The 20,817-nt window shown below is 54.2% G+C and overlaps 4 protein-coding genes across 8 annotated transcripts in view; 1 reads left to right on the top strand and 3 right to left on the bottom strand.

Moving 5' to 3' along the window:
* Window positions 1-1,518: 1,518 nt before the first annotated feature.
* On the bottom strand, window positions 1,519-11,363 carry Fxyd5 (FXYD domain containing ion transport regulator 5). The gene is made up of 8 exons (XM_074058421.1): window positions 10,708-11,363; window positions 10,026-10,086; window positions 8,428-8,526; window positions 5,715-5,789; window positions 4,358-4,387; window positions 4,209-4,283; window positions 1,793-1,838; window positions 1,519-1,698 (listed from the first exon to the last, which is right to left on the bottom strand). Exons 1-8 carry the CDS (start codon window positions 10,825-10,827, stop codon window positions 1,626-1,628), a joined length of 579 nt encoding a protein of 192 aa, XP_073914522.1. The 5' UTR covers window positions 10,828-11,363; the 3' UTR covers window positions 1,519-1,625.
* On the bottom strand, window positions 11,102-20,312 carry Fxyd7 (FXYD domain containing ion transport regulator 7). 2 transcript variants are annotated; one of them, XM_074058424.1, is made up of 7 exons: window positions 20,193-20,312; window positions 19,684-19,773; window positions 14,716-14,745; window positions 13,364-13,438; window positions 13,211-13,253; window positions 13,055-13,095; window positions 11,102-11,503 (listed from the first exon to the last, which is right to left on the bottom strand). In XM_074058424.1, exons 2-7 carry the CDS (start codon window positions 19,712-19,714, stop codon window positions 11,481-11,483), a joined length of 243 nt encoding a protein of 80 aa, XP_073914525.1. In that variant the 5' UTR covers window positions 19,715-19,773; window positions 20,193-20,312; the 3' UTR covers window positions 11,102-11,480. The 2 variants fall into 2 exon arrangements, with proteins under 2 accessions (XP_073914525.1, XP_073914526.1); XM_074058425.1 differs by having other exon boundaries at window positions 13,220-13,253.
* The window catches only part of Lgi4 (leucine rich repeat LGI family member 4), a 22,471-nt gene continuing 14,863 nt past the window's right edge, over window positions 13,210-20,817 (top strand). Inside the window, exons 1-3 of one of the 2 annotated variants that reach the window (XM_074058420.1) lie at window positions 13,210-14,463; window positions 16,630-16,677; window positions 17,657-19,550. In XM_074058420.1, the coding sequence (XP_073914521.1) occupies window positions 19,546-19,550 (5 nt within the window). In that variant the 5' untranslated portion in view covers window positions 13,210-14,463; window positions 16,630-16,677; window positions 17,657-19,545. Of the gene's footprint in view, window positions 14,464-16,629; window positions 16,678-17,455; window positions 19,551-20,817 lie in introns of those variants that run through there. The other variant, XM_074058418.1, reaches the window with a different exon arrangement.
* The window catches only part of Fxyd1 (FXYD domain containing ion transport regulator 1), a 3,948-nt gene continuing 3,135 nt past the window's right edge, over window positions 20,005-20,817 (bottom strand). For 2 of the 3 annotated variants that reach the window (XM_020180139.2, XM_020180138.2), the window contains exons 6-7: window positions 20,490-20,539; window positions 20,005-20,312 (exon numbers count right to left, since the gene is read on the bottom strand). In XM_020180139.2, the coding sequence (XP_020035728.1) occupies window positions 20,290-20,312; window positions 20,490-20,539 (73 nt within the window). In that variant the 3' untranslated portion in view covers window positions 20,005-20,289. The remainder of the gene's footprint in view (window positions 20,313-20,489; window positions 20,540-20,817) is intronic. The other variant, XR_012442774.1, reaches the window with a different exon arrangement.

Here is a 20,817-nt window from a genome sequence, read left to right as displayed (position 1 = left end):
AGGCTAAGGAAGGAAGATCATGAATTTCAGGCCAGTTTGGGCTACGTAGGGAAACCCTGTCTCAACCCCTCCCCCAAAATGACATTTTCAAATGATCCAATTTAATAGCTATCTTATACTATGTGCACGGGTAGGTACATAGACGGGGTGCACATCTGTTCTGATCGATATGTGGTGGTGTCAATAAGAAAGTCTCGTTAGTATCCCTAACAGTCAGACTCCCTAAACAGTCCTGCCTTGTATCCACTGGGCATTGGTCCAGGAGCCCCTCAACATCCCCAGAGCCCCAGAAGATCTGTGGACTCTCAGGACCCTTACGTAAAATGACAGTCTTTGCGTAGAACCTGCACACACCCTCCTGGAGACTTTACACCATCTCTAGATTGCTTAAAATACCTGGTACCATGGAAATTCTATGCAAACAGTTGTTAGACTGTGTTGTGTAAGGAATAATGGCATGAAAAAAATCTATGTATGCTCAGTTCAGACACAATCTTTTTCAATATTTTCAAACCCAGGTTGGTTGAATTCATAGAAGTAGAGCCCTCAGCCATGGAGGGACACCCATGTACACACACATACATACATGTGTGCAGAGTTGAGCAAAGTATGTACATGGATACACAGATGACATTCACGAGATACAGTGTGTGTGTGTCACACTGTATTTAAAATAGCAAATCCTATGAGGTGTCCTGACATTTTCCTTTTCCATTTCATTATTTCTTTACTTTTTCTTTTACTTTCTTTCTTTCTTTTTTTTTTTTTTTTGTGGTACTGGGATTTGAACTCAAGGTCTACACCTTGAGCCACTCCACCAGCCCTTTTCTGTGATGGTTTTTTTTTTCAGAGATAGGGTCTCATGAACTATTTGCCCGGGCTGGCTTTGAACCATGATCCTCCTGATCTCTGCCTCCTGAGTAGCTGGGATTATAGGTGTGAGCCACTGGTGCCCAGTGATCTTTTATTGTCGTATGTGGCTCATGCCCACCCATTTGGCAGTTAGGAACTTTGTTCTCCTGCATTGTCCTGCAGGCCCCTGTGGCCAGATCTCTTGACTGACACGGGACCTGGTCTGACCTGTGAGCCCTCCTACGGGGCTGTGGAGCCTGATCAACTTTAGCAAATGCCCATCCAAGCCTATGTGCCCTCACCACCCTGCCCTGGGTGCCACCCCCGATGCTCTGAGCCTGCACCCCTAAGCTGAGGGTCATCCAGAGGCCAGGCCATGGGCTAGGGAATGTGAACCGAGCCTGGGCGTGCAGTTGGGTGGCCACACTCTCGCGTGTGAGGCCCCTTGAGGGGCAGAGGGACTTGTGGTGTGAAGGAAGGGAGTCACTGTGGGCTGGTGCCAGGCTGCACCAGGGCCAGGCCAGGGGTCTTCCACTGCCTGAGGGCAGCATTGCTTGGTGACTCTTAAGCTGACCACAGTCATCCCCTCACCTTGGATTTGGTTCTGTGGCTCCCCCAGGGCCCAGCCTGTCCTCCTGCCTGTCATGGACGCACAGAGGCCATGGGGAAGGACCACATAGGGCTTTACTTTTTTGGCTGAGCAGGTGGACAATGCGAGAGCCAATGCCCAGGGGCTGAACACTGTCTGGAGCTCGGGGAGGCTGACAAGGTCATCAGCCACAGGTCTGGCTCCCCATGCCCGGGTCTTCCCGCTCAGGGCTTCTTGTGTTGACCACTCTGTAGGCTCTTGGAGGGGAGGGAGGAGGTTGGATGGTAAGTCAGCGGGCCTCGATCTTGGGGTGACCACTCGGTTGTTGACCCGCACTTCTGATGGACTCACCTGCGTGGACTCCAGCAGCATCGGGACCACTGCCTACACTTGCCACCTGTGAGGGAAGAAAATGGTTCCCGCGTGAGTTGGAAGTGTTGATTACTGTGTAGGCTCTGAGGCTGTGAAGCTCCCAGGTGACATCATAAACACGTGACTGAGAAACTTGCACTAGAGCAGCTGTGCAAGGGCCCTGGGGCAGGAGTTCCCACAGGTGCCCAGGACGAGCCCTGGGAATCTCAGGCTCTTTTGTGTACTACTGATTCATTCAGTCAGGGCACATTTATTGTGCACCTTCCATATGCCAGGCACCAACTTGGGCATTGAAAACAGAGGGAAACAAGAAAAAAATCCCTGTCCTAAGGCCTTACCTTTCTAGGAAGGGACACCAAAGAAGAAAAGCAAATGTCAAATGTACATGCAATGAAAAGTGCTATGAAGAAAAATAAAGATAAGGAAGAGTTAAGGAGGCCTGGGAGTGGGGATACCCTCGTGGAGATGACTGGAGGAGTCCTCAGGGAAGAGGTGACATTGAAGCCAAGACCTGAAGGAGGTGAGGAGGGGTTCTGTGAAAATAAGGTGTTCCAAGCAGAGGAAGCAGTTAGTGTAAAGGGCCTGAGGTAGAAGGGCAGAGATGGGCTCAAGAAACAGAGTAAGGCTGAGACCTGGATCAGAGTGAGGTGGGGGATGGGAAAGGAGAAAACAGTAGAAGCCACAGGGAACTTGGGGCAAGAGCCATCCAGCTGCCTCTCCAGCTTCCTCTCCTACTCTTCCTGATCTCCTCTGTCCCAGCTTCCAACAGGCTCAGCTCAGTCCTGCCCCTGGGCCTCTGCACTTGCTGTTCCCTCTGCCTTTTTTAAATTCTTTTTCTTTTTTCTTCATCATCAGGAATCAGTTCTGGTTTCACCTCTTCAGAAGGTGCTCCTCTCACTCTTGTCCTTCCTTGGCTGCCAAATATCCATCCCCATCCACTCTGCTGTCCTGTCACCCTGCTCGTGCCCTTGCAGAAGTCCCTTGCTATGCTTCCAACATGGTTTGACTGTGTTCCCTACAAGGTTCATGTGACGGAAGTTTGGACCTCAGTGTAGACAGGGGGGCCTGGTGGGAGATAACTAGGCCAGTGGGAGCACTGACCTGGGAAGGGATTAATGCTGGTCTCTCTGAGAGCGTTAATTCTCATGAGAGTGAGTTGTTACAAAAAAGATCAAGACTGGCCCCTCTCTGCTCTCACTTCCTGTGTTGTCATGTGATCTGCCTGTCACTCTGACTCTGTCTGTCCGTCTCTTTCTCTCTCCACCCCGCCCTGTCCTAATTCATTCTGCCATGATGCTTTCCACCATGGCCAAGGCAACCCTCAACAGAGGCCAAACCAGTGGGTCCACCCATCTGGGACTTTCAGCTTCCGAAAGGGAAATAAACCTCTTCTCTTCATAAGTACCCAGACTCAGGTATTTTGTGATGGCAACAGAGAACGGACGCATCTATCCTTCTATTAAACGTTCTCATTACTCCTCCGAGGGTCTCCCTGCAGCTGCACAACCTTGACTCACTTGGCAGTCTCCTAGGAGAGATTTTACACGAACAATACCCTCTTGGAAGACTCGACTCTGCAGTGCCAGGCCCTAGTCTTGCTCCATCTAGAGGGGCATCTGACACTCGTTCACCTCCCCACCCCCGGTCTCGGTTACCCCTCATTCCTGCAAGGTCTGGGCACAGGGAGCTCATGACCCTGGTGTGGTGTGTTGACTACCAAAATGGCTGTGATTCTCTCCCTTCCCTGTCAGTGCCCTTGACCCTTGCACTGTGAATTTACCCCTCCTCCCATCAAGAGATGAAGCCAAAGCCGGGCATGGTGGTCCACACCAGTAATACCAGCACTAGGGAAGTGGAAGCAAAAGGATTGTGAGTTCAAGGCCAGCCTGGGATGCAAAGTAAAACCTTGTCTCAGAAAAAGAAAAAAACAAAACAAAACTGAAGTCTGTTTTCAAACCTTTGAAATGAAGCTGAGCCTGGTGACTCACTTTGTTCAATAGAGTGTTAGTGGCCCTTTCTGAGCCTACACACTTTGTTTCAGTCCCTGTCCCTCTTACCTGGGCACCATCCATGAACAAGCCCAGGCTACACTTGGGGAGGATAGAACCATCAGGTGAGGAGCAAGGTACCCAGAAGCACCCATGCGCAAATCCACCTGCATCAGAAGAACTGCCTAGCTGAGCCCTGTCAACACCCCCAAGCAGCAGAGGTCAGGCTGAATAAACACAGTGGTCACTGGCTGGCACCTCTGAACACTGGACATGCTGCTAACAGATGCCCCTGGCTTACAGCAGCCTTGCCCAGGGGTTTCAGGAACCTGGCCTGCAGGCACTCTGCAAGCCCAGGGCTCTCTCTCCTGGTCCTGGTTCCCTCCCCACCCAAATCCCATGCTCACTTGTGAGTATGACAATGCCTGTGATGAACAACACAGCCGCCACCAGCAGCCCCCGTCTCCGGAGAGTGGTCTCGTCTGTAGAGAGAAATACAGGTGTCAGGTCAGGCAGCCTTCACCCTTCCTCCCACCTCTTCCCATGGGCACCTTACCATAGAAGAAGGGGTTGTCCTCATTGGAACCTAAGGAGATGAACAAGGCACTCATCAGAGTTCCGCAGAGGTTTGTGGAGTAAAAAAGTGAGTGACAATCTGGGAACAGGGACACCTGGGTCTTAGCCTTTCTGCTCTTAGAACACACCCAAAGTCTTCATGGGGTTTCAGTCTGGCTCCCATCACCTCTTGGACTTTATCTTACTTTTCCCACTCACCACACCACTGGCCTCCCTGCTGTTGGACGCATCAGACACCTTCTCTTCCCTAGACAGTGGCTCCCTCCATTACTTCCTTCTAAGGAAGGCCTTCCCTGGTCCTGCATGGGCTACTCCTCCATCATTCTTTAACCATGACCCTGCTTTATTTTCCTTGACAGCAAGGTAAAGCCACCTCATACATAAGTACTCCAATTACCATTTGTTGTATCCCCCCACACTAGAATGTTGGTTCCACAAAGGTACGGCCTAGAGATTCCATCTGTGTTGTTCCCGGCTGTATGCCTGGCACCTGGGATGGTGCCTGGCACCTATGGGAACTAATTGGCATGGATGATGAATGGGCTCTCCTGGTGGGGGAGGCGATGACATGCAATGTCCTTTCCGTTCATTCATTGGGGCCGAGTGGGCAGGGAGAAGACAAGGTCACTAGGGGAAGAATCAGGGTGACTCTAGGAACAAAACTCCTGCTGTCCCACCACTGATCTCAGGTGCCTGAGCAAGGCCAGTGAGACCAGAAGAACCACCCAGCAGAGCCCAGCCTGCATTTCAAATCACAGGACCGAGAGCTCAAAATCAATGACCAGGCATGGTGACTCATGCTTGTGACCCCAGTGACTCTGGAGTTGGAGCTCCATCAGGAGGATAGCTGTTTCAGGCCAGCCCTGGTAAAAAGTGAGACTCCCATCTTAACAAAACAAGCCAGGCATGGCTGGGCAAAAACTACCTGAAAAATAAAGCAAAAAATGGGCTAGGGAGCCGGGCACTGATGGCTAACACCTGTAATCCTAGCTACTCAAGAGGCAGAGATCAGGAGCATCACAGTTCGAGGCCAACCCAGGCAAATAGTTCACGAGACACTATCTCGAAAAAGCCCATTACGAAAACGGCTGGTGGAGGGGCTCAAGGTATAGGCCCTGAGTTCAAGTTCTAGTACTGCAAACCAAACAGAAAAAACCCTGAAGACCATTTTTAGCCACTGTGTTCTGACACAGTTGTGTGCAGCCTCGTGCTGGTGACATCACCACGTCCCTTCCCTCCACCAGGCTGGAAGCACGTGTGTGCTGAGGGCTTCTCTGTGCTGGGGGCTCCACGAGTAGAAAACCACGCATTTTAAGGCTGGGAAAGGAGATACTGACCAGGTGGGTCTGGGGTCTGGGGTTCCATCCTGACGTTTTTGCTCGGGGTTTGTCTCTCGGGGAACGTCGTGGTGCCTTCAGAGGGACGGCAGAGAGAGTGGCCAGAAGTCGGGGAGAGCAGGAGGGGGCCAAGGAGCAGAAATAAGGACATGGCTGTGAGCGTGGGGCTGGGAGGAACAAATTCCCCAACACCTGTGCTTCTGGGGTGCAGGGTGAGGCAACGCCTCCACCCCCAGCACAAGCATGGCTCACACCCCAGTGTAGACCAGCTTCCCAGCCCCCACTGACACCCCATTCATATTCCATTAGTACATCCAGGACCCAGGCCCAGTCCCCCACCTGGACATACTTGTGCAAAACACGTGGACGCCGAAACAACAGCAAGTTCCCTTTATTCAGAAAGAGGCCCGCGCCTGCAAAGCACCTACTTTGTGAACCCAAGTTCCACAGACCTCTCCCTGGGCCTCACCCCTTACATATGACCCAACACCCAAGAATCGGGAGGTGTTCAAGAAAGCCTTGTCCAGAGGCAGGAACAGAAATGACAGAAAAGGCAAAGGACAACCGTGGAGGTGGGTGGATTTCACACACCCTGGAGCTGAGGGTCTGGACACAAGTTGCAGTGCTGCCACCTTGGGCTGTGTGGCCTAAATCAAGTTGAGTAACCTCTCTGGGCCTCAGTTCCCTTCCCTGTAAAATGCAGGTAACAGCAGCTCCCACCGGCCATGGAGGTCCCCAGGCTGGAATGACTCAAAACAGCCTGGCACAGGACTCCATCTCAAGGGTTGTTGACAAAGTCTACTTGGCTCTTTGCCCATCTAGAAATCGCTCCCCCTTTCCCAGTCCATCCCCTCCCCCAGATATAAACCAAGCAACAAGGGAGAGTGTGTCACCCCGACCTTTCAAACCCCAAGTGGGGATTTGGAGAGAAAATTGGGTACCATGGACTAAATTGTGTCCCCCCATACTGGCACCCACTGGGTGAGGCCACTGGGAGGTAACTGGGCTCCATGAGGTCATATGGGTGGGGTCTTCATGATGGCATGAATGCCCTTCCAAGAACAGCCCAGACAACTGCTTGCTTCCAACCCCCCCCCGAGGACAGTCGGGAGGGGCGCCTGCAACCCAAGGAGAGCCACCCGCCCTGACCCCCCAGCTTGCGCTTCCGGTCTTTGAGAAACATCTTCCTGTTCCTAAGCCCCCAGCCGGAGGTACTTGGTATGGCCATCAGAGCAGACCAAGAGGTCAAGGGGAAGCCAGGGAGCTTGGAGCTGGGACAAGAGGAGCCACGGCCTCACAGGGGACAGAGGAGTCCCAGGAGAGAGAAGCAGAGAGGGAGGAGGTTGGGGACTCTGGGCCCAGCGTGTCCAGCCCTGGAACTGCACCTCTATGACCCGCAGGTCCTGTTGGATTTCTGTCGCACATAACAGGGACACAGAGCCTCACTGGAAAGCAGACTCAGAGCAAATTAAGTTGGAGATGTGAACTTGTTACTGTACATGGGAAATGGGGCACAGAGACTACCCCCCACTCCAGAGGGGCACTTTGGTGCAGAACAGACACGCTCCCTTTCCCCAGACACTATTTCCATCTGTTGTAAAACGGTTTCCATTGATTCTGTGAGAACAAGATGCTTTCCTTCCACTCCTGGAAAACTAGAGTAATTGTAACGATCAACAAAAGGAATAACACGGCCTGAGGGGGTGGTGCAGTACACAGACTGGGCAACCGTGCATGCCTGTCAGCCTGGGACTGGTCTAAGCTACAGGCCTGGCCCCCTGAGTAGGGGTCATCGGACAGGCATTAGAGGCCACCTGTTGCCTTCATCTCACTCAGCCCCTTTTTCGTACCTTCTGGTGACATAAACTTACTCATCCCCAGGGAACCACCCCACCCTGACTTGGTCTGAATGGTTTATAAAGGGCCAAGCCCTTTCTCCAGCTTCAGGGTGGGGCAGAAGACTAAGGTCTGACCAATCAGAGCAGTGCATTTTCCAACCTCTCACTTGTTAAGACCCTGGCTGGGCCAATGACAGTCAATTCTAGGTCTTGGGCTGGAGTTAATGGCAAAGGGACATTCTCTAGCTGTTGAACAATGGCACCATCTTTGCCACCAAGAAAGAAAAAGGCAATGAACACAACAGAGCCAAGAGAGGGAGTGTTTCAGACGACTCCTTGATTCAGCTCCTTGATCCAGCTGTGCCTGAAGCTGCCAGCTCCTGATTTTACAGAATTTACATAACCAATAAATCATTTTTTTAAGTTGGGTGTCCTGTATTTTGCAACCAAAAGGCTCCTTTCCTATCAGTAAGAAGATGTTCACAAAAGAAACATCCAGAGTTCCACTTCCTAGAGCCAGCACTGTAAAGGGAGCAGGACAATAGAGGTTCCCAAAATGCTCTGGCTTGGGGGTGCTTGCCCCAGATCAGCTTTGTCAAGGCTCTGAGAAGTCCTGCTATGAAGATACAGGAGTTCCCTGAATACCTTTGGAATCCTAGCAGGCCTATAGGGGCCTGAGAGAGAAACTGACTGAAGAGGACGCCACCAAAGAGAAAACAGAGCCAAGAGATAAAGACAGGTCCCTGACAGCAGCACTTGAGCACCTAGATCAAGCCATGCCTGAAGCTCTATTCCTGAACTTTTAGTTACACAAATCCATAAATCTCTGTTCAGTTTGTTGCTGTTGTTATCTGCAAAGATGGATCTTGACAGACCTGTCCCTCTTCCCTCATCTGGAACTTGCATGGCCACATGAGTGTCTACAGTAGTTGAGTTTGCTGTGGAACTGGATGTGGTCTCTTCCAATGTCTGTCCTGTAGAATCAAGGATGAGAAGTCAGGAAGGAGCCCTGGTCCCCTTCTCCCATCTTCAGTCCACCCCCCTGCCCAAACTAAGGGGCAACTCTAGAGCTCCTGTCTACTAATGGAACTGGTCAGCTCTGGCTGTATCCACTGGTGACTCAGAAGTGTTTTAAGCCAGGCCCCTCTCCCCACGAGATTCTGTGTGATGGTCTAGTGGCCAGGGCCCTGGTGCCACATTCTGCTCCCAGCGTGTGACCTGAAACGATCGAAGTCTCCTCTCTGAGCCTCAGCTGCCTTGGATGCAAAGTGGGGATAGTAACTGGGTCCCCTTCATGGCGTGGACACATCACATTCACTGTCCTTACCCTACCCCAGCCTCTGTCCCCTCCCACCCAGATGTCCCAGCAGCCTCCTCCTGGCCTCCTGCTCCCATCTCTGCCTCCACAGTCTGTCCCCAAGGCAGCTGAGGGAGCCTGTGCACAGGTCCTGGGTCCTCCCAGGTCACAGCCTGCACTGCACTCCAGGTGAAAGCCAGGCTCTCGCCAGGTCCACAAGTCCCCCTCTCTGTGGTCCCCTCTGTCTCTGGTCTCTCCTCTTCCAACTCTGCTCCTGCTCCCTGCCAACCCAGCCTCCCAGACAACACCCATCCCCAGACACCACACAACTCAGTCCCTCCTCTTCAGGTGTCCTCAAAAGTCACCTTCTTGGTGAAGTTCCCCCACTGCACTTATTTAGGGCACCCTCGCTGCCCTCCTCTGTTTCCCCCAGGGCTCTGACCACTCCATCATTTACAGGATGGTTCTGTCTTTGCCCCACAAGAGTGGGCTCTGCTGCCTTCACTGTCCCTTCAGGGCACAGAAAGGTGGAACATAGAGTGAATGGTTGACAGACTCTTGTCCAATGAATGAAAACCACATGAAAATCAAAGAGGAACAGGCACCTGCCCTGGGTTCTGGGGGAGGCAGGATGTTTTTAATCCCACTTTCTCCACTCACTTGCCATTGGCACGTGGCACTTCCCTTGGCTGAGCCTAAGTTTCCCCATCCACAAAATGGGCACAACAACAGGTAATAGAGTAGAGCTAAGCTCAGGTGCTTGCCTGGGAGGGGCACCGCACGTGCCCCCCACAGCTGCCACCTTTGAGAAGCACTTCTCCCATCCCAGCTTGGTCCCTTTGCATAACCATATTCTGCGAGAAGATCCAGCTTTGCTGGGAGCCGAGGGTTTCCTGGCTGCCACATAGAAAACTGACACCCATCTCCTGGCCAAATCAAACTGAGTCAGTTCTTCTTGGAGGTGAGGCTGAGGGTGCTCAGCAGGACAGGCTCTGGCCAGACTCTTTGGAAGCGGCCACCCAGGTCTGAGGTGTCCAAAGTGGGTGTTACCCAGAACCTGCCTAGGGACCCTCACTTCCTGGTGCCAGCTCCACCGGGGAAACAGACCAGAACATCCAAACTTACCGCCACCCACCCAGCTCAGCTACCCACTGGGGCCAGGGGACGGGGTCTTACCTCTGCTGGGCAGAATCAGGCCAAGGAGAGTGAGAAGACACAGGCGACCAGAGGGCGACATCTGTGGGGTGAGTGGGGTGTGCGGTCAGTGAGGCATGGCCTGGAGCACCCCCAACCCAATCCCCTGGGATCCCGCAGCAGCCCATCCCTCCCTGCAGCAGACACCCCTGGCTCCAAAAACCACCTCCAGGGCTGATCCTGCCTTTGGGGGCCGGCCGAGCGTCTCAGAGGTGGGAGTTCCCAGCCACTTCCTCCCTCCCTCCAAGGAGAAGCATCCGGCCAGCGTGTCCCCTCCCAAGAGAAGCAAGGCCCAGGGGCCCCCTGAAGCAGAAGCCTCTCTGGCTCCTGGGGGGACCTGGTGAGAGCAGAGGAGGGCCGTGGGCTCAGTCAGTCAGTCAGTTAGTCAGTCAGGCAGTCATTCAGGGCGGGAGAGCAGGGGTGAGTAATGCCCGCCGCGCAAAGGAAAAAGTGAGCGGTGCGCTCGCCGCGGCGCCGGCACGGGGCCCAGGCGGGCGGATGGGGCGCGCTGGGGAGACTGAGGCAGGAGGGGCGCCCGGGTGGCAGCCACGCGGGGAGGCGGGACAAGCGGCTCGGCACGCGAGGACCAGAGGCCGGGCGCGGCCACCTGCGCGCGCGTTGGTGCCCGGGGTGGCGGGCGGAGATGGGGACCGCGCGGACTTACGGCAGAGCCGGGGGTCGCGAGCTGGCAGCCCCGGGGCAGAGGACCGCGGCCGCGCGCGGTGTCCGGGCGGAGGGTGTGGCCAGGAGAGCGCGCGGGCGGGGACCCAGGCGGCCCAGTCATTTCCTCTCGGGTTTCCTGGCGGGGTGAGAGCAGGAGGGGGAGGCCGGGGGCCTCCACCCACCGGCCTCGGGGGGGGGGCGGGGGATGGAGACCGGGGACAAGGATGAGGAAGAAGGGAAGGTCCTGCCGGAGGTGTGGCGGGGAGCGTGTGACAGAGGGGAGGAGGAGAAGGAGGGGGACACGTGTAGGCACGCAGGGGACAGCCACCCCAGGCTCAGTCCTGCAGCCACCCCCCCCCACACCCCGTGCGCCCACAGATGAGAACACACGGATAGAACGGGGGAAAACCAAATGCACATTTATTAAGCTCAAGACGTGGACACCGAGGGGGGCAGGGGACGGACCTTCCGGGCCGCCAGGAGGTGCAGGGGAGCCGTACACGGGATCCTGGGGGTGCTGGGTGGGCTCCGGGACCCCAGGAGCTGGAGGCCCGAGTCCCTGGGTCTGGGATGCAGACAGGCTCTTTGGGGGATCGTCATAGCCAAGGCCTGGGGAGGGACAGCGGGACGCAGCGGCTCCAGCCTTGGGGGTGGGTGGGGCGGCTCATTCGGGGGAGCGCTCCCCGGCGCAAGGCTGGGGTCCCCACCGCCTTCACCCGGTCCTCAGGCTCCCGCGCCCAGGCAGGGACAGCCGTGGAGAGGCTCGGGCTTGTCTTACACGCCGCCGCCGCCAGGGGCTGGGGACAGAGTGGGGAGGGGGAGGTTGTTAGCGATCGCAAGGGTGGAAGTGGCTCCCTCCCCATAGCCAGTGGGTTCTGGTCCCCAGTCACCAGGGAAGACAAACCCCGGGGACTGTCACCCGCGAGCCACCACTGGAGAGCTCTCCTGGCACTCCTCCCTATGGTCCCTATGGGGGAGGGGGGAAGGGCACCTTTGCGGCTGCTGTCTGCCCCACAAGTGCTGTGGGGAGGAACACAGCTGGGATGGGGCACCCCAAGGCCCACCTGAGCTTTTCTTGGGGTCTCCCTGCCAAAAGGGCAATGCCGCTCCCCCCACCTAATCTCCTCCTACATCCTCACTCCTACCCTATATCCTGCAGCCTGAACGTCCAACAGGAAGCCTCCCCCACCATGTCCCCCTCATTCAACTGAATGAGGTCAGAATTCATCACTCTTAAATTGTGCCCAGGTGACAGGGCCAAGCCCCCATTCATATACCCCATGCACCCACAAAGTACACTGCCTAAGAGGACATGAAACAAAACATGAAACTCCCCACCCAATGCCTCCCAAATTAAGTCTTTCGAGTCCCTCCTTCGGCTGTACTGGGGTTTGAACTCAGGGCTTCCTTCCTTCTAGGCGGGGGCTTTACCACTTGAGCCACGCTTCAGCCCCTCTTTTTTATTTATATGAATTTTATAAGACGCAGAGTTCCGTCTCTAATTTTTTTTTTCCCTAAGGTCCCTGGAAAGGATGCAATTGCACTAAAAACAGGTCAAGATATTTTTACATAATTAAAATGAACACCCCCCCAAGGGGTCACAATTGCAGGTCGCCCACTCCACACCTTGAACTCTCCACCTCTTCTCTTCCATCCACCTGCACCCACTCCCCCCACCTTCTGCCCAACACCTCCATCAGGCTCCTCTTCATCTCTTCTTACTTCCCCTTCCTTCCTCCTCTGCGCCCTTGGACCCTCCATCCTCTCCCCCCCTTTTCCTCTCCCACCTGCGTGGCTTTCTCCTGCAGCCTCTTACTGCCTCTGTTCCCACAGATTTCTTTTTCTAACGTGAATTTTTACATCTGCATTCTATGCAGCTTTGTGCTATCTGAATGCAAGTGCTCAGAAACCTGCTCTCGCTTCTTCGCCTGTTTCCTTTCCTTCTCCTCCCCCCCTTCCCCTTCCCTTCCTTCCTTTTCCTCAGTCCTTCACCCTGGGTCCACCCAGCTGAACCTGACGTCTGGGAAGCAAGCTGTCTACCCTCCTCTTCCTTAGGGCTGGCTTCCTTCCCTCCTGCTGGGGAAGTCCCCGATCCCATACCCACCCCACTCCTTTGGGGCTGTGACTTTCTCCTCTGGGAAATGAGTTCACACCCCATTTTAGAGGGACATTTGTTTTCGGGAATCTTTGTGGGCTCTTAGGACCTCTGGAGTCCCACTGCTCCCTGGGGCCGGGCATCTCCCCTCTGCAGGGGCTCAGCCTCCTATGGAATTGTCCTCGTCCATCTGGGGGGGCCTCACTCTCTGGGCTGTCCCCCCCCTCCCAGAGCCACAGGGCACCACCCTCACCTGAGGAGGGGAGCTCCGACTTACAGGATTTGCATGTTGGGCTGTGGGGGCAAAGAAGAGAGAGGAGGTCAGAGGTTCCACAGCCCTCTGTTAGGGGAGCACCCCCGGCCCCCCGCTGCTCCCACCACCCCCTTTCCTCTCCCACTGTGGCCAGACCTCTCAGACCTGGAGTCAGCCTTCCTGCACTTCACCTTCTTGCCTGTGAGGAGAGAGAGAGGGAGAGAGAGCAGAATCGGGACAGACAGGAGGAGGACGTGAGGACATGGACAAAGCCATGGGACCCGCCGGTGCCCAGGAGCTCCCACTTACTGACGATGATGATGACGCCCAGAAGGAACATTACGGTAGCCAGGACCATGCCCACGGTCTGCACTGTGGCGTAGTCTAGGGAGGATGGGAGGGACATCAAGGCCGGGAAGCACCTCAGCCGCCCCCCCACCCTCTCTCACCCTCAAGGCCCTGTGTGATCTGCTCTTCCGCTCTTCTCAGGCCTCAGCCCACCCCAAGTCTCCCCATCGAGTCTTTCTGCAGTATTACCGGGTGTTACCCTGCCTCAGGGCCTTTGCACTGCGTTCCTTCTGTCTGAAAGCCCTTCCTCTAAATACCCACATGGCAACTTCCGGGTTTCATTTTGATCATCAGTGGAACCTTCTCTGGCTATCCTATTTAGAATTTTCCCCGCCAGTCCTTAGGTCTTTTTAATTCTGTTCCCTCCTTCACTTTCCTTGGTAAGCCTTGTTCTCGTCTCATAGAAATACTTTTCATTTTACTTCCTTGAGACTCTTTCTTGCTTCCTCTGAGTGTACGGTCAAGGAGGCACACTACAGTACCTGGCAAAGTGCCTGGCAGGGAACACGGGCTCCATAAACATTTGCAGAAATGGGAATTTGTGGAGCTCCCACTCTGCACCCGTGGTGGGGCTGGCAGCTGACTTTCATATCGTGATGAGACAGCAACAAACTGAACAAGCAAAAATCCCAAATCCGAGTCATGGCTGGGTGTGGTGCGGGGGAGGAGTCAGGGAGAGCCTGTCCTAGCGATCTAGCAGTCAATATTTGATCCGAGGCCGGAGGAAAGGAAAGAGTCTTGACCTACTACTTGGAGAGGAAGGGAAGAATGTGCCTGGCAGAAGGGACAGCAAGTGCAAAGGCCCTGGGGTGGGAAGGAAATTGGCCTATTTGAGCAACAGCAAGAATGAGCAAAGATGGGAGACAGAAAAGCATATTCAGAGAAAACTTAGAGCCACCACTCACTTCTTTGAGTTTCAGTGCCTTGGGGGGCATCAGTGATGCATCACTCAGGAAAATCTGTCCCACAGGCCTGGTGGGTGTGGACTATCACTACCCCGTGATAACAGAAGGGGCCAGAGAGGCAAAGCAGTTGCCCAAAGCCACACAGCCAGAGAGTGGGTAAGTCACGGTTAAAATCCAGCAACCTGGCCTTAGAGTCACTATTAAGCTTTTCATCGTCTGCCTCTCTGATGGTCTCAGGGCACCAGGCCAGTGTCCTAGTGAGGCCTGAGGTGGCTTAGAGAGACCTGGAGACCGTCTTATTTCCCACCCCAGCTGGCATGAGCCGTATGCACGTGGTCACATGGCCTGTGTGTCAGCAGTGGCCCCTCTGTCCAGCCCTGGGTGCCCCTCACAAAACCTGACACTCACCATAGAAAAATGGGTCTGGTTCCTCGGGAACTGTGGGAAGGAAGGCAGAGACAGAGGGAAGACATTTTAACACTGGGTTGCTTAACATTTTCGAGGACCGAGATGGAATCACTGGCCCCGTGGTTTCTTTGCGGATGGTACAGCCTCCTCACAGAGCACAGGCCCGAACGTGCTGCCCAGGACGGATTGCAATCCCGCTCATTCTGTCACTTGATACTGTGCAGTGTTCTAGCTACCCAACCGTACATGGCAGTCCTGGTCCTAGACCCTATGGAGGCCGGATGCAAGCTATGGACTTATTCCCTGAAGAACAGTAACAAGTTTTTGTTAACAAGACCCCAGTCCCGCTGATGGACTGGCTTCTCCTGAGACCTCCCAGGCATCTGAGAGCCAGCCACGGATGTAACCACTTCCTTCAGTCACTCACCCTGTCACCAAGGCCGGGCCAGGGAGTGCAGCTGATTCACATCCTAGTCACTGATTTCTAAGACACCAGCGATTTTAGGATTCAAAATCCTGAATGTAACAGCATTCCTGGTGTGTGTGTGTGTGAATGTTTTTGTACCACCTGAAACATACTCATCCATTAAAAGACTCCCCAGTGCTCACGTGTGGATAGGAGGTACGTGTGTGTCTGTGAACCTGGTCTTTCTGATCTTCCGCCTCCCTGACCCAAACCCGAACTCAGAAAGCCAGATGTGGTGGCACACACACATGATCCAGGCGCTCGGGATGCTGAGGCAGGAGGATCACGAGCTCCAGGTCAGCCTGGGCTACTTAGTGAGACCCTGTCTGAGAGCTAAGAGAGAGAACAGAGGGGAAGGAGCTTAGTTTCTCATTCAAGAAGTCCACCCTCGCTGGGTGCCAGTGGCTCACGCCTGTAATTTTAGCTACTCAGGAGGCAGAGATCAGGAGGATCTCCGTTCAAAGCCAGTCCAGGAAAATAGTTCACGAGACCCTATCTCAAACAACCTGTTACAAAAAGAGCTGGTGGAGTGTCTCAAAGTGTAGGCCCTGAGTTCAAACCCCAGTACTGCAAAAAAAAAAAAAAAAAACCAAAAACACAAAAAAACAAAAACAAGTCCACCCCAATGGCCTTCTTCTACCTCCTCTGACAGGTCTTGTCACATGCTGCCTTGTCTGGAGCTGGAGTCTGCAAATTGTACCACTAGGGAGGGGTGCTAGGGTGATTTCAGGTTATGTCCTTCTGGGATCAGAGAAGAAGTCTGGGTAGAACTGTGACTAATTCTGGCCAATGAACTGAGTGAAAGTGTCATTGTCCCTTCCAGGCAGGATTTAGTGCTCATGCAAGAGGTTTTTTTGCTTCTGGCCTGGTGTCCTGAACATTCAAGATGACGACTGCCCTAGTTTTCTTTAGGGAGTGGAGGCCCTCATTCAGCCTGTGGTGGACTGCATGTATAAGCCCTAGTGGTCACAATCCAGGGGAGACTTTTGGTGCTATTTGTTACTGAAGCAAATGTAGCCTAAGCTGACTGATACAGGTGGCCCCAAAGCAAGACCCTGGATAGCCCCGATTCACACGTATGTAAGTTTGCCCTTACCAGGTCTCTGTTCAACCTGATATCTTTCATATTTGCTGACCCTTGTGGATCTCTTCAGGGTTTTTTTTGTTGTTTTTTTTGTGGGGTTTTTTGGTGGTACTGGGATTTAAACTCAGGCTTCTCATTTGCCAAGCAGGTGATCTGCCACTTGAGCCACGCCTCCAGCTCTTTTTGCTCTGGTTATTTTGTGGATAAGGTCTCACTTTTTGCCTAGGCCAGCCTGAGTTGGTGGGTGAAATCCTCTCACCAAAGCTGGGATGATAGGTGTGTACTGCCATGCACAGCTTTTTTCTATTTAGGTGGGATCTTCTGAATGCGTCTTCTTCTTTTTTTTTTTTTTTTTCTTTTTCAGGGAGGGGAGAGAGGGAAGAAGAGAGAAGAGGAGAAAGAGAGAGAAATTGTGAGTGGTAACTGTTCTTTGGTTTTTTTTTTTTTTTTTTTTTTTGGTGGGACTGGAGTTTGAACCTAGGGCCTCACAGTTGCTAGGCAGACACTCTACCTCTTGAGCCACTCCACCAGCCCTTTCGTGAACTTTTTTTTGCCTGGGCTAGCCTGGAAGCTCGATTCTTCTGATCTCAGTCTCCCATATGCTGAGGATGATAGGTGTATACCACCTCACCCAGCCATTGGTTGAGAGGGGGTCTCAGGAATTTTTTTTGTTTTTGCTCCGGCTGACCTGGAACTGTGGTTCTCCCAATTTCAGTCTCCCAAGTAGCCAGGATTACTGGTGTGAGCCACTGGTGCCAAGCAATCTCCCCTCTTAACCCAAGAGAAAAATAGGCCTTCAGCAGGCAACAAAGTCTAGGTAGAATTTTGAGACACTGGGTTTTCTCTTTTATTATTTATCTAGCATTGCTGGCATAGGCCCTTACCAGGCTCTCTTATAAGCACTTTCCAGTTGTGTATACACTTAATCTTGGTGGCAACTCTCTGATCTAGGTGTGTGTTCACCCCCTTGCATGCCACAAAAGGGGAACACTGGACACAGAAAAGTCAAGTGACATGTTTAAGATTATTTTTATGCTTGTCTTCAATTTAAGACAAAAAAATACTCATTGTTTTTGCTTGGGATAGCAAAATAAAATCCAGTTAATTAATTTTTTTTAAAGTTAATCCTTAGAAGGAAAAATATTAACTAAATAGCAGTGCAGGGAACATAGAACAAAAACCTTGAAGGTGGTACTGAAAAGCTGGTGACACAGAGTCTTAGAGTCCCCTTTGCTGGCTCTGCTCCCCCACTAGTCAGTGGTAGATTTGCTTCACCCATCTCTGCTGCTAAGATCCACATTTATGAAAGGCTCTTAAAGAAGTTTTCTGGGATTGGAGAATAAATGAGTGAATGAATGAATGAATGAGAACCCTTCTGGGCTGCATCTAAGGTGGAGAAATTGGACTACCCTCACTGTTGTCTCCTGGTTTTCCCACAAACCCTCCTCCGGAGCTGTCAAGAGCCCCAGGTAAGCTCCTGTCCCAGAATCCTCCTGGGCTCCTCGCTTAGTGCTGAGGATTCATGCAGAAGGTCCTGTGCTGGTCCTTGCTGGCATCAGTCCAGATCCTCAGGGTGTGGCTGGGCTAAGGGCGGAGCCACAAGGCAGAAGGAATGTGCACTACTCCTGGCCACTTGCCAAGGAGAGATCAGGAAGGAGGTGGTTGCCATGGCAACTGGGGCATCTTAAGAGGTGATGGCCCCGCCACTCTGGGCTGGGTCCTGTGTGAACCTTGGGGTTGGGCCCATTGTGACTCTGTCTTCTCTCCTACCTCCCTGTGTTGCCCCTGCAGAACTGGCTTCTGGCCAAACTGAGAGTCCCTCTCAGTGACAAGGACCCAGGCCCCCTTGTGCTCACGTGTCACCTTTCTTCTGTCGCCCCTAATTCTCCCTCCCGTTCTCTGGCAGGGTGAGAAGCGCCTCACCTCCTTCCCTTCTTTCCCCCAACAAATCATTAATTCATTTCCTTAAGCAGCTTGCAATGCACAACATGCTTTTCCTCTCCCGGGATTTCCAAAGACCTGCGGTCCCCTGTCGTGCTGTGACTGGAAGTAGGGGGGCCGAGGCATTTGTCCTCCAACCTCTGCCCGTCTGCTCCCATCGATCCTGCTAACCACCACCCCTGCGAAAAGAAGCCCTGGGCTCCCGCCAGACCCGCTGGTTCAGCCCTCCTCCTCTCCCTAGGGTGGCTTCCAGCCTCTGCAGCCCCCACCCCCAACGCCCTGCTTTGGATGCTGCAGATACAGCTCAGTGCAGCAGCCCCTGCCTGCTGGAAGCGGGGGAAGGGAAGGAGAGACCGGAGTAGAAGTGAGGTTCCCGTCACTGCCAGAGGCTCCTCAGCATCCCTGTTTCTGTCCTTAGTGCGGGAAACCCTGGCCCTGCTCATCTTCCTTTAAAGTGTTCCTTCCCTTGCCCGTCTGCAGAACCATGCTCAGCAAAGGGGGCTGTGGCAGGGGTAAAGATGAGAATTTAAGTGGGTGCATATCTGGGTTAATGGGTGTGAAAAGTAAATGGTGTGGGGCTGGATGGGGGCAGGAGGGACCTCTAGGTGCACACCCAAGTGCTCCTCTAGGACTGGGAGGCATAGGGGATGTGGGTGAGGAAGGAGGGTCTCACCACCCCTCTCCCACCCATGGAGTTTCACTGCAGTGGTGCGGCGCCACCCATGCTCCCCCCACTTCTATTCCCTTCCCTGTGCCCTCCTCTTTCCCTCTCTGTCTCCATCTCTGTCTCTGCTTCCCCCTCCCTCTTCTATTGCTCAGTGTCTCTTGGTTTTTTCTCTTCCTCTGCATCTCTGTCTACTGTTTTTTGCATCTCCTTCTCACTCTGAATCTCTTGGAGACTCCTATCATGTCTGGGTCTTTTTGTCTCTGATTCCTGATCTCCTGTCTCTCTTGGTCTCTCTCTCTGTCTCTTTCAGGCCTCTTAGTCAATCTCTTGTCAAACCCCCCACACACACACACACACCACCACACATCTATCTTTTTCTCTTCTTTACCTCTGAACCTGCCTGTCAGGGATTTCAGGAAACAAACATCATAGAAGAGTGCTGGCCCACATGAGGGTCCTGAAATCATCAGGGTCTTCCAGACCTCTCTGGCAGTTTTCAAATCACATCTCTTCCCGTCTGCTACCACCACTGTGCTAGACCAGCCACCCGGTTGCCATAGCAACCTGTCCGCGCATCCTTTCTCTCGGGACTGCCACTCTAACCGTAGGTCCTGCACTGGGACGACAGCGCAGGGCAGTGGGTGTTCAAGAGACCCCAAAGGAAGACAAGGAATGCGGTAAGGGGGGCCTCCGCCCATGGAAGGGGCAGACACCCCCTCCTTACTCCCTGCCCTTTTCAGTACTGGAATCTCCCTCCTAAGCTTAGATCCTGGAGCCCCGCCCTGCATCCCCTCCCCAGGTGATGCTCACCGTTTGTGGGGGTCTGGGTTGGGGTCGCCATGCTGAGCCAGAGCAGGGGGGCTGCTGAATGCTGAGGCAGCGAAGACACGGCTGCAGCAGCTGGAAGCAGGACAAACCGATGTGGGGGGGGAGATGGGGGAGAGCCCTGGTGTGGGGGGGGCCTGTAGCCAATGGGGGCCCGGGGAGCCCGCCCCCGTCCAGGCCACCCCCATCCCCGCCCCCGCCCACTGCCGACGTCCCCGCCCCTTCCTCAAGGGTGGGGGCGCCCCCTGCCGGGGCCAAGGGGCTCCCAGGCTTTCGCTCCCAGGGACTGAGATCAACAAAGTGCTGTCAAGAGAGAAAAGCACGTTTTATTGGTGGCATGGGGAGACCGCGGGGCAGGGCTGGGGTAGGGGACAGTGGGGGTGGCGATAGGAGTGCAGGTGGTGGGTGGGAGACGTCAGGAGCCAAGGGAATCTGTGGGATGAAAAGGGTGAGAGGCGAGGGCGGACTTCAAGCCCTCCTCACCACTCTCCCACCTTGGCACTTCGCCCCCTTATCATTGCCTGGTTCCTTTCCTCCCCCAGCTCAGTCTGAGCTGCAGGGCCTGGCTGAGTTCCATCGCGCCAGGTGTTTCTACCGCCTGCGAGTGGACAGACCTGCAGGGTTCACAGAGAGTCGGGGTGTCAGGAGGGGCACCCCTTAGGGCAGGGCAACTCGCAACCCCTGGTTTCAGATCAAGCCCCCTTCTCTCTAGACCCCAGGAAGGAGTGCAAGGAAAGGGGTTCTTGGAACCAGCCCTCACCCCCAAACACCCGCAGCCTCCCCAAACTCACGGCGGATGGAGCTGCGGAAAGTTCCCTCCTCTTCATCAGGCTCCCCAGTTCTGGGAAGGGAGGACGGGGAGGGGGGGACCAGTTTGGGATGGAGGAGAGGCAGCGGCTTCTAGGAGCCCCTCGGTGCCGGCCCCGGTCCCATGTCACACACAGATGGACCTCGGTCCAAATATGGGAGTGGGGGAGCACGCTCCGGGTCTGCCCAAAATGAGGAGCCCTCAGCAGCTTAAGTGAGTACATGTAGGCAATGGCAAGCTCCTCCAGGGATGTTGGGGAAGGGATTTGAAGTTAGTGGGGGAGGGACGATCAGCGGGATCAGAGAACCTGG

This window comes from Castor canadensis, chromosome 16 (assembly GCF_047511655.1).
Source record: "Castor canadensis chromosome 16, mCasCan1.hap1v2, whole genome shotgun sequence".
In the NCBI taxonomy this organism is placed as follows: domain Eukaryota; kingdom Metazoa; phylum Chordata; class Mammalia; order Rodentia; family Castoridae; genus Castor; species Castor canadensis.
Note: the sequence above shows the minus strand (reverse complement) of the source record. Positions and strands in the feature narration are given on the sequence as shown.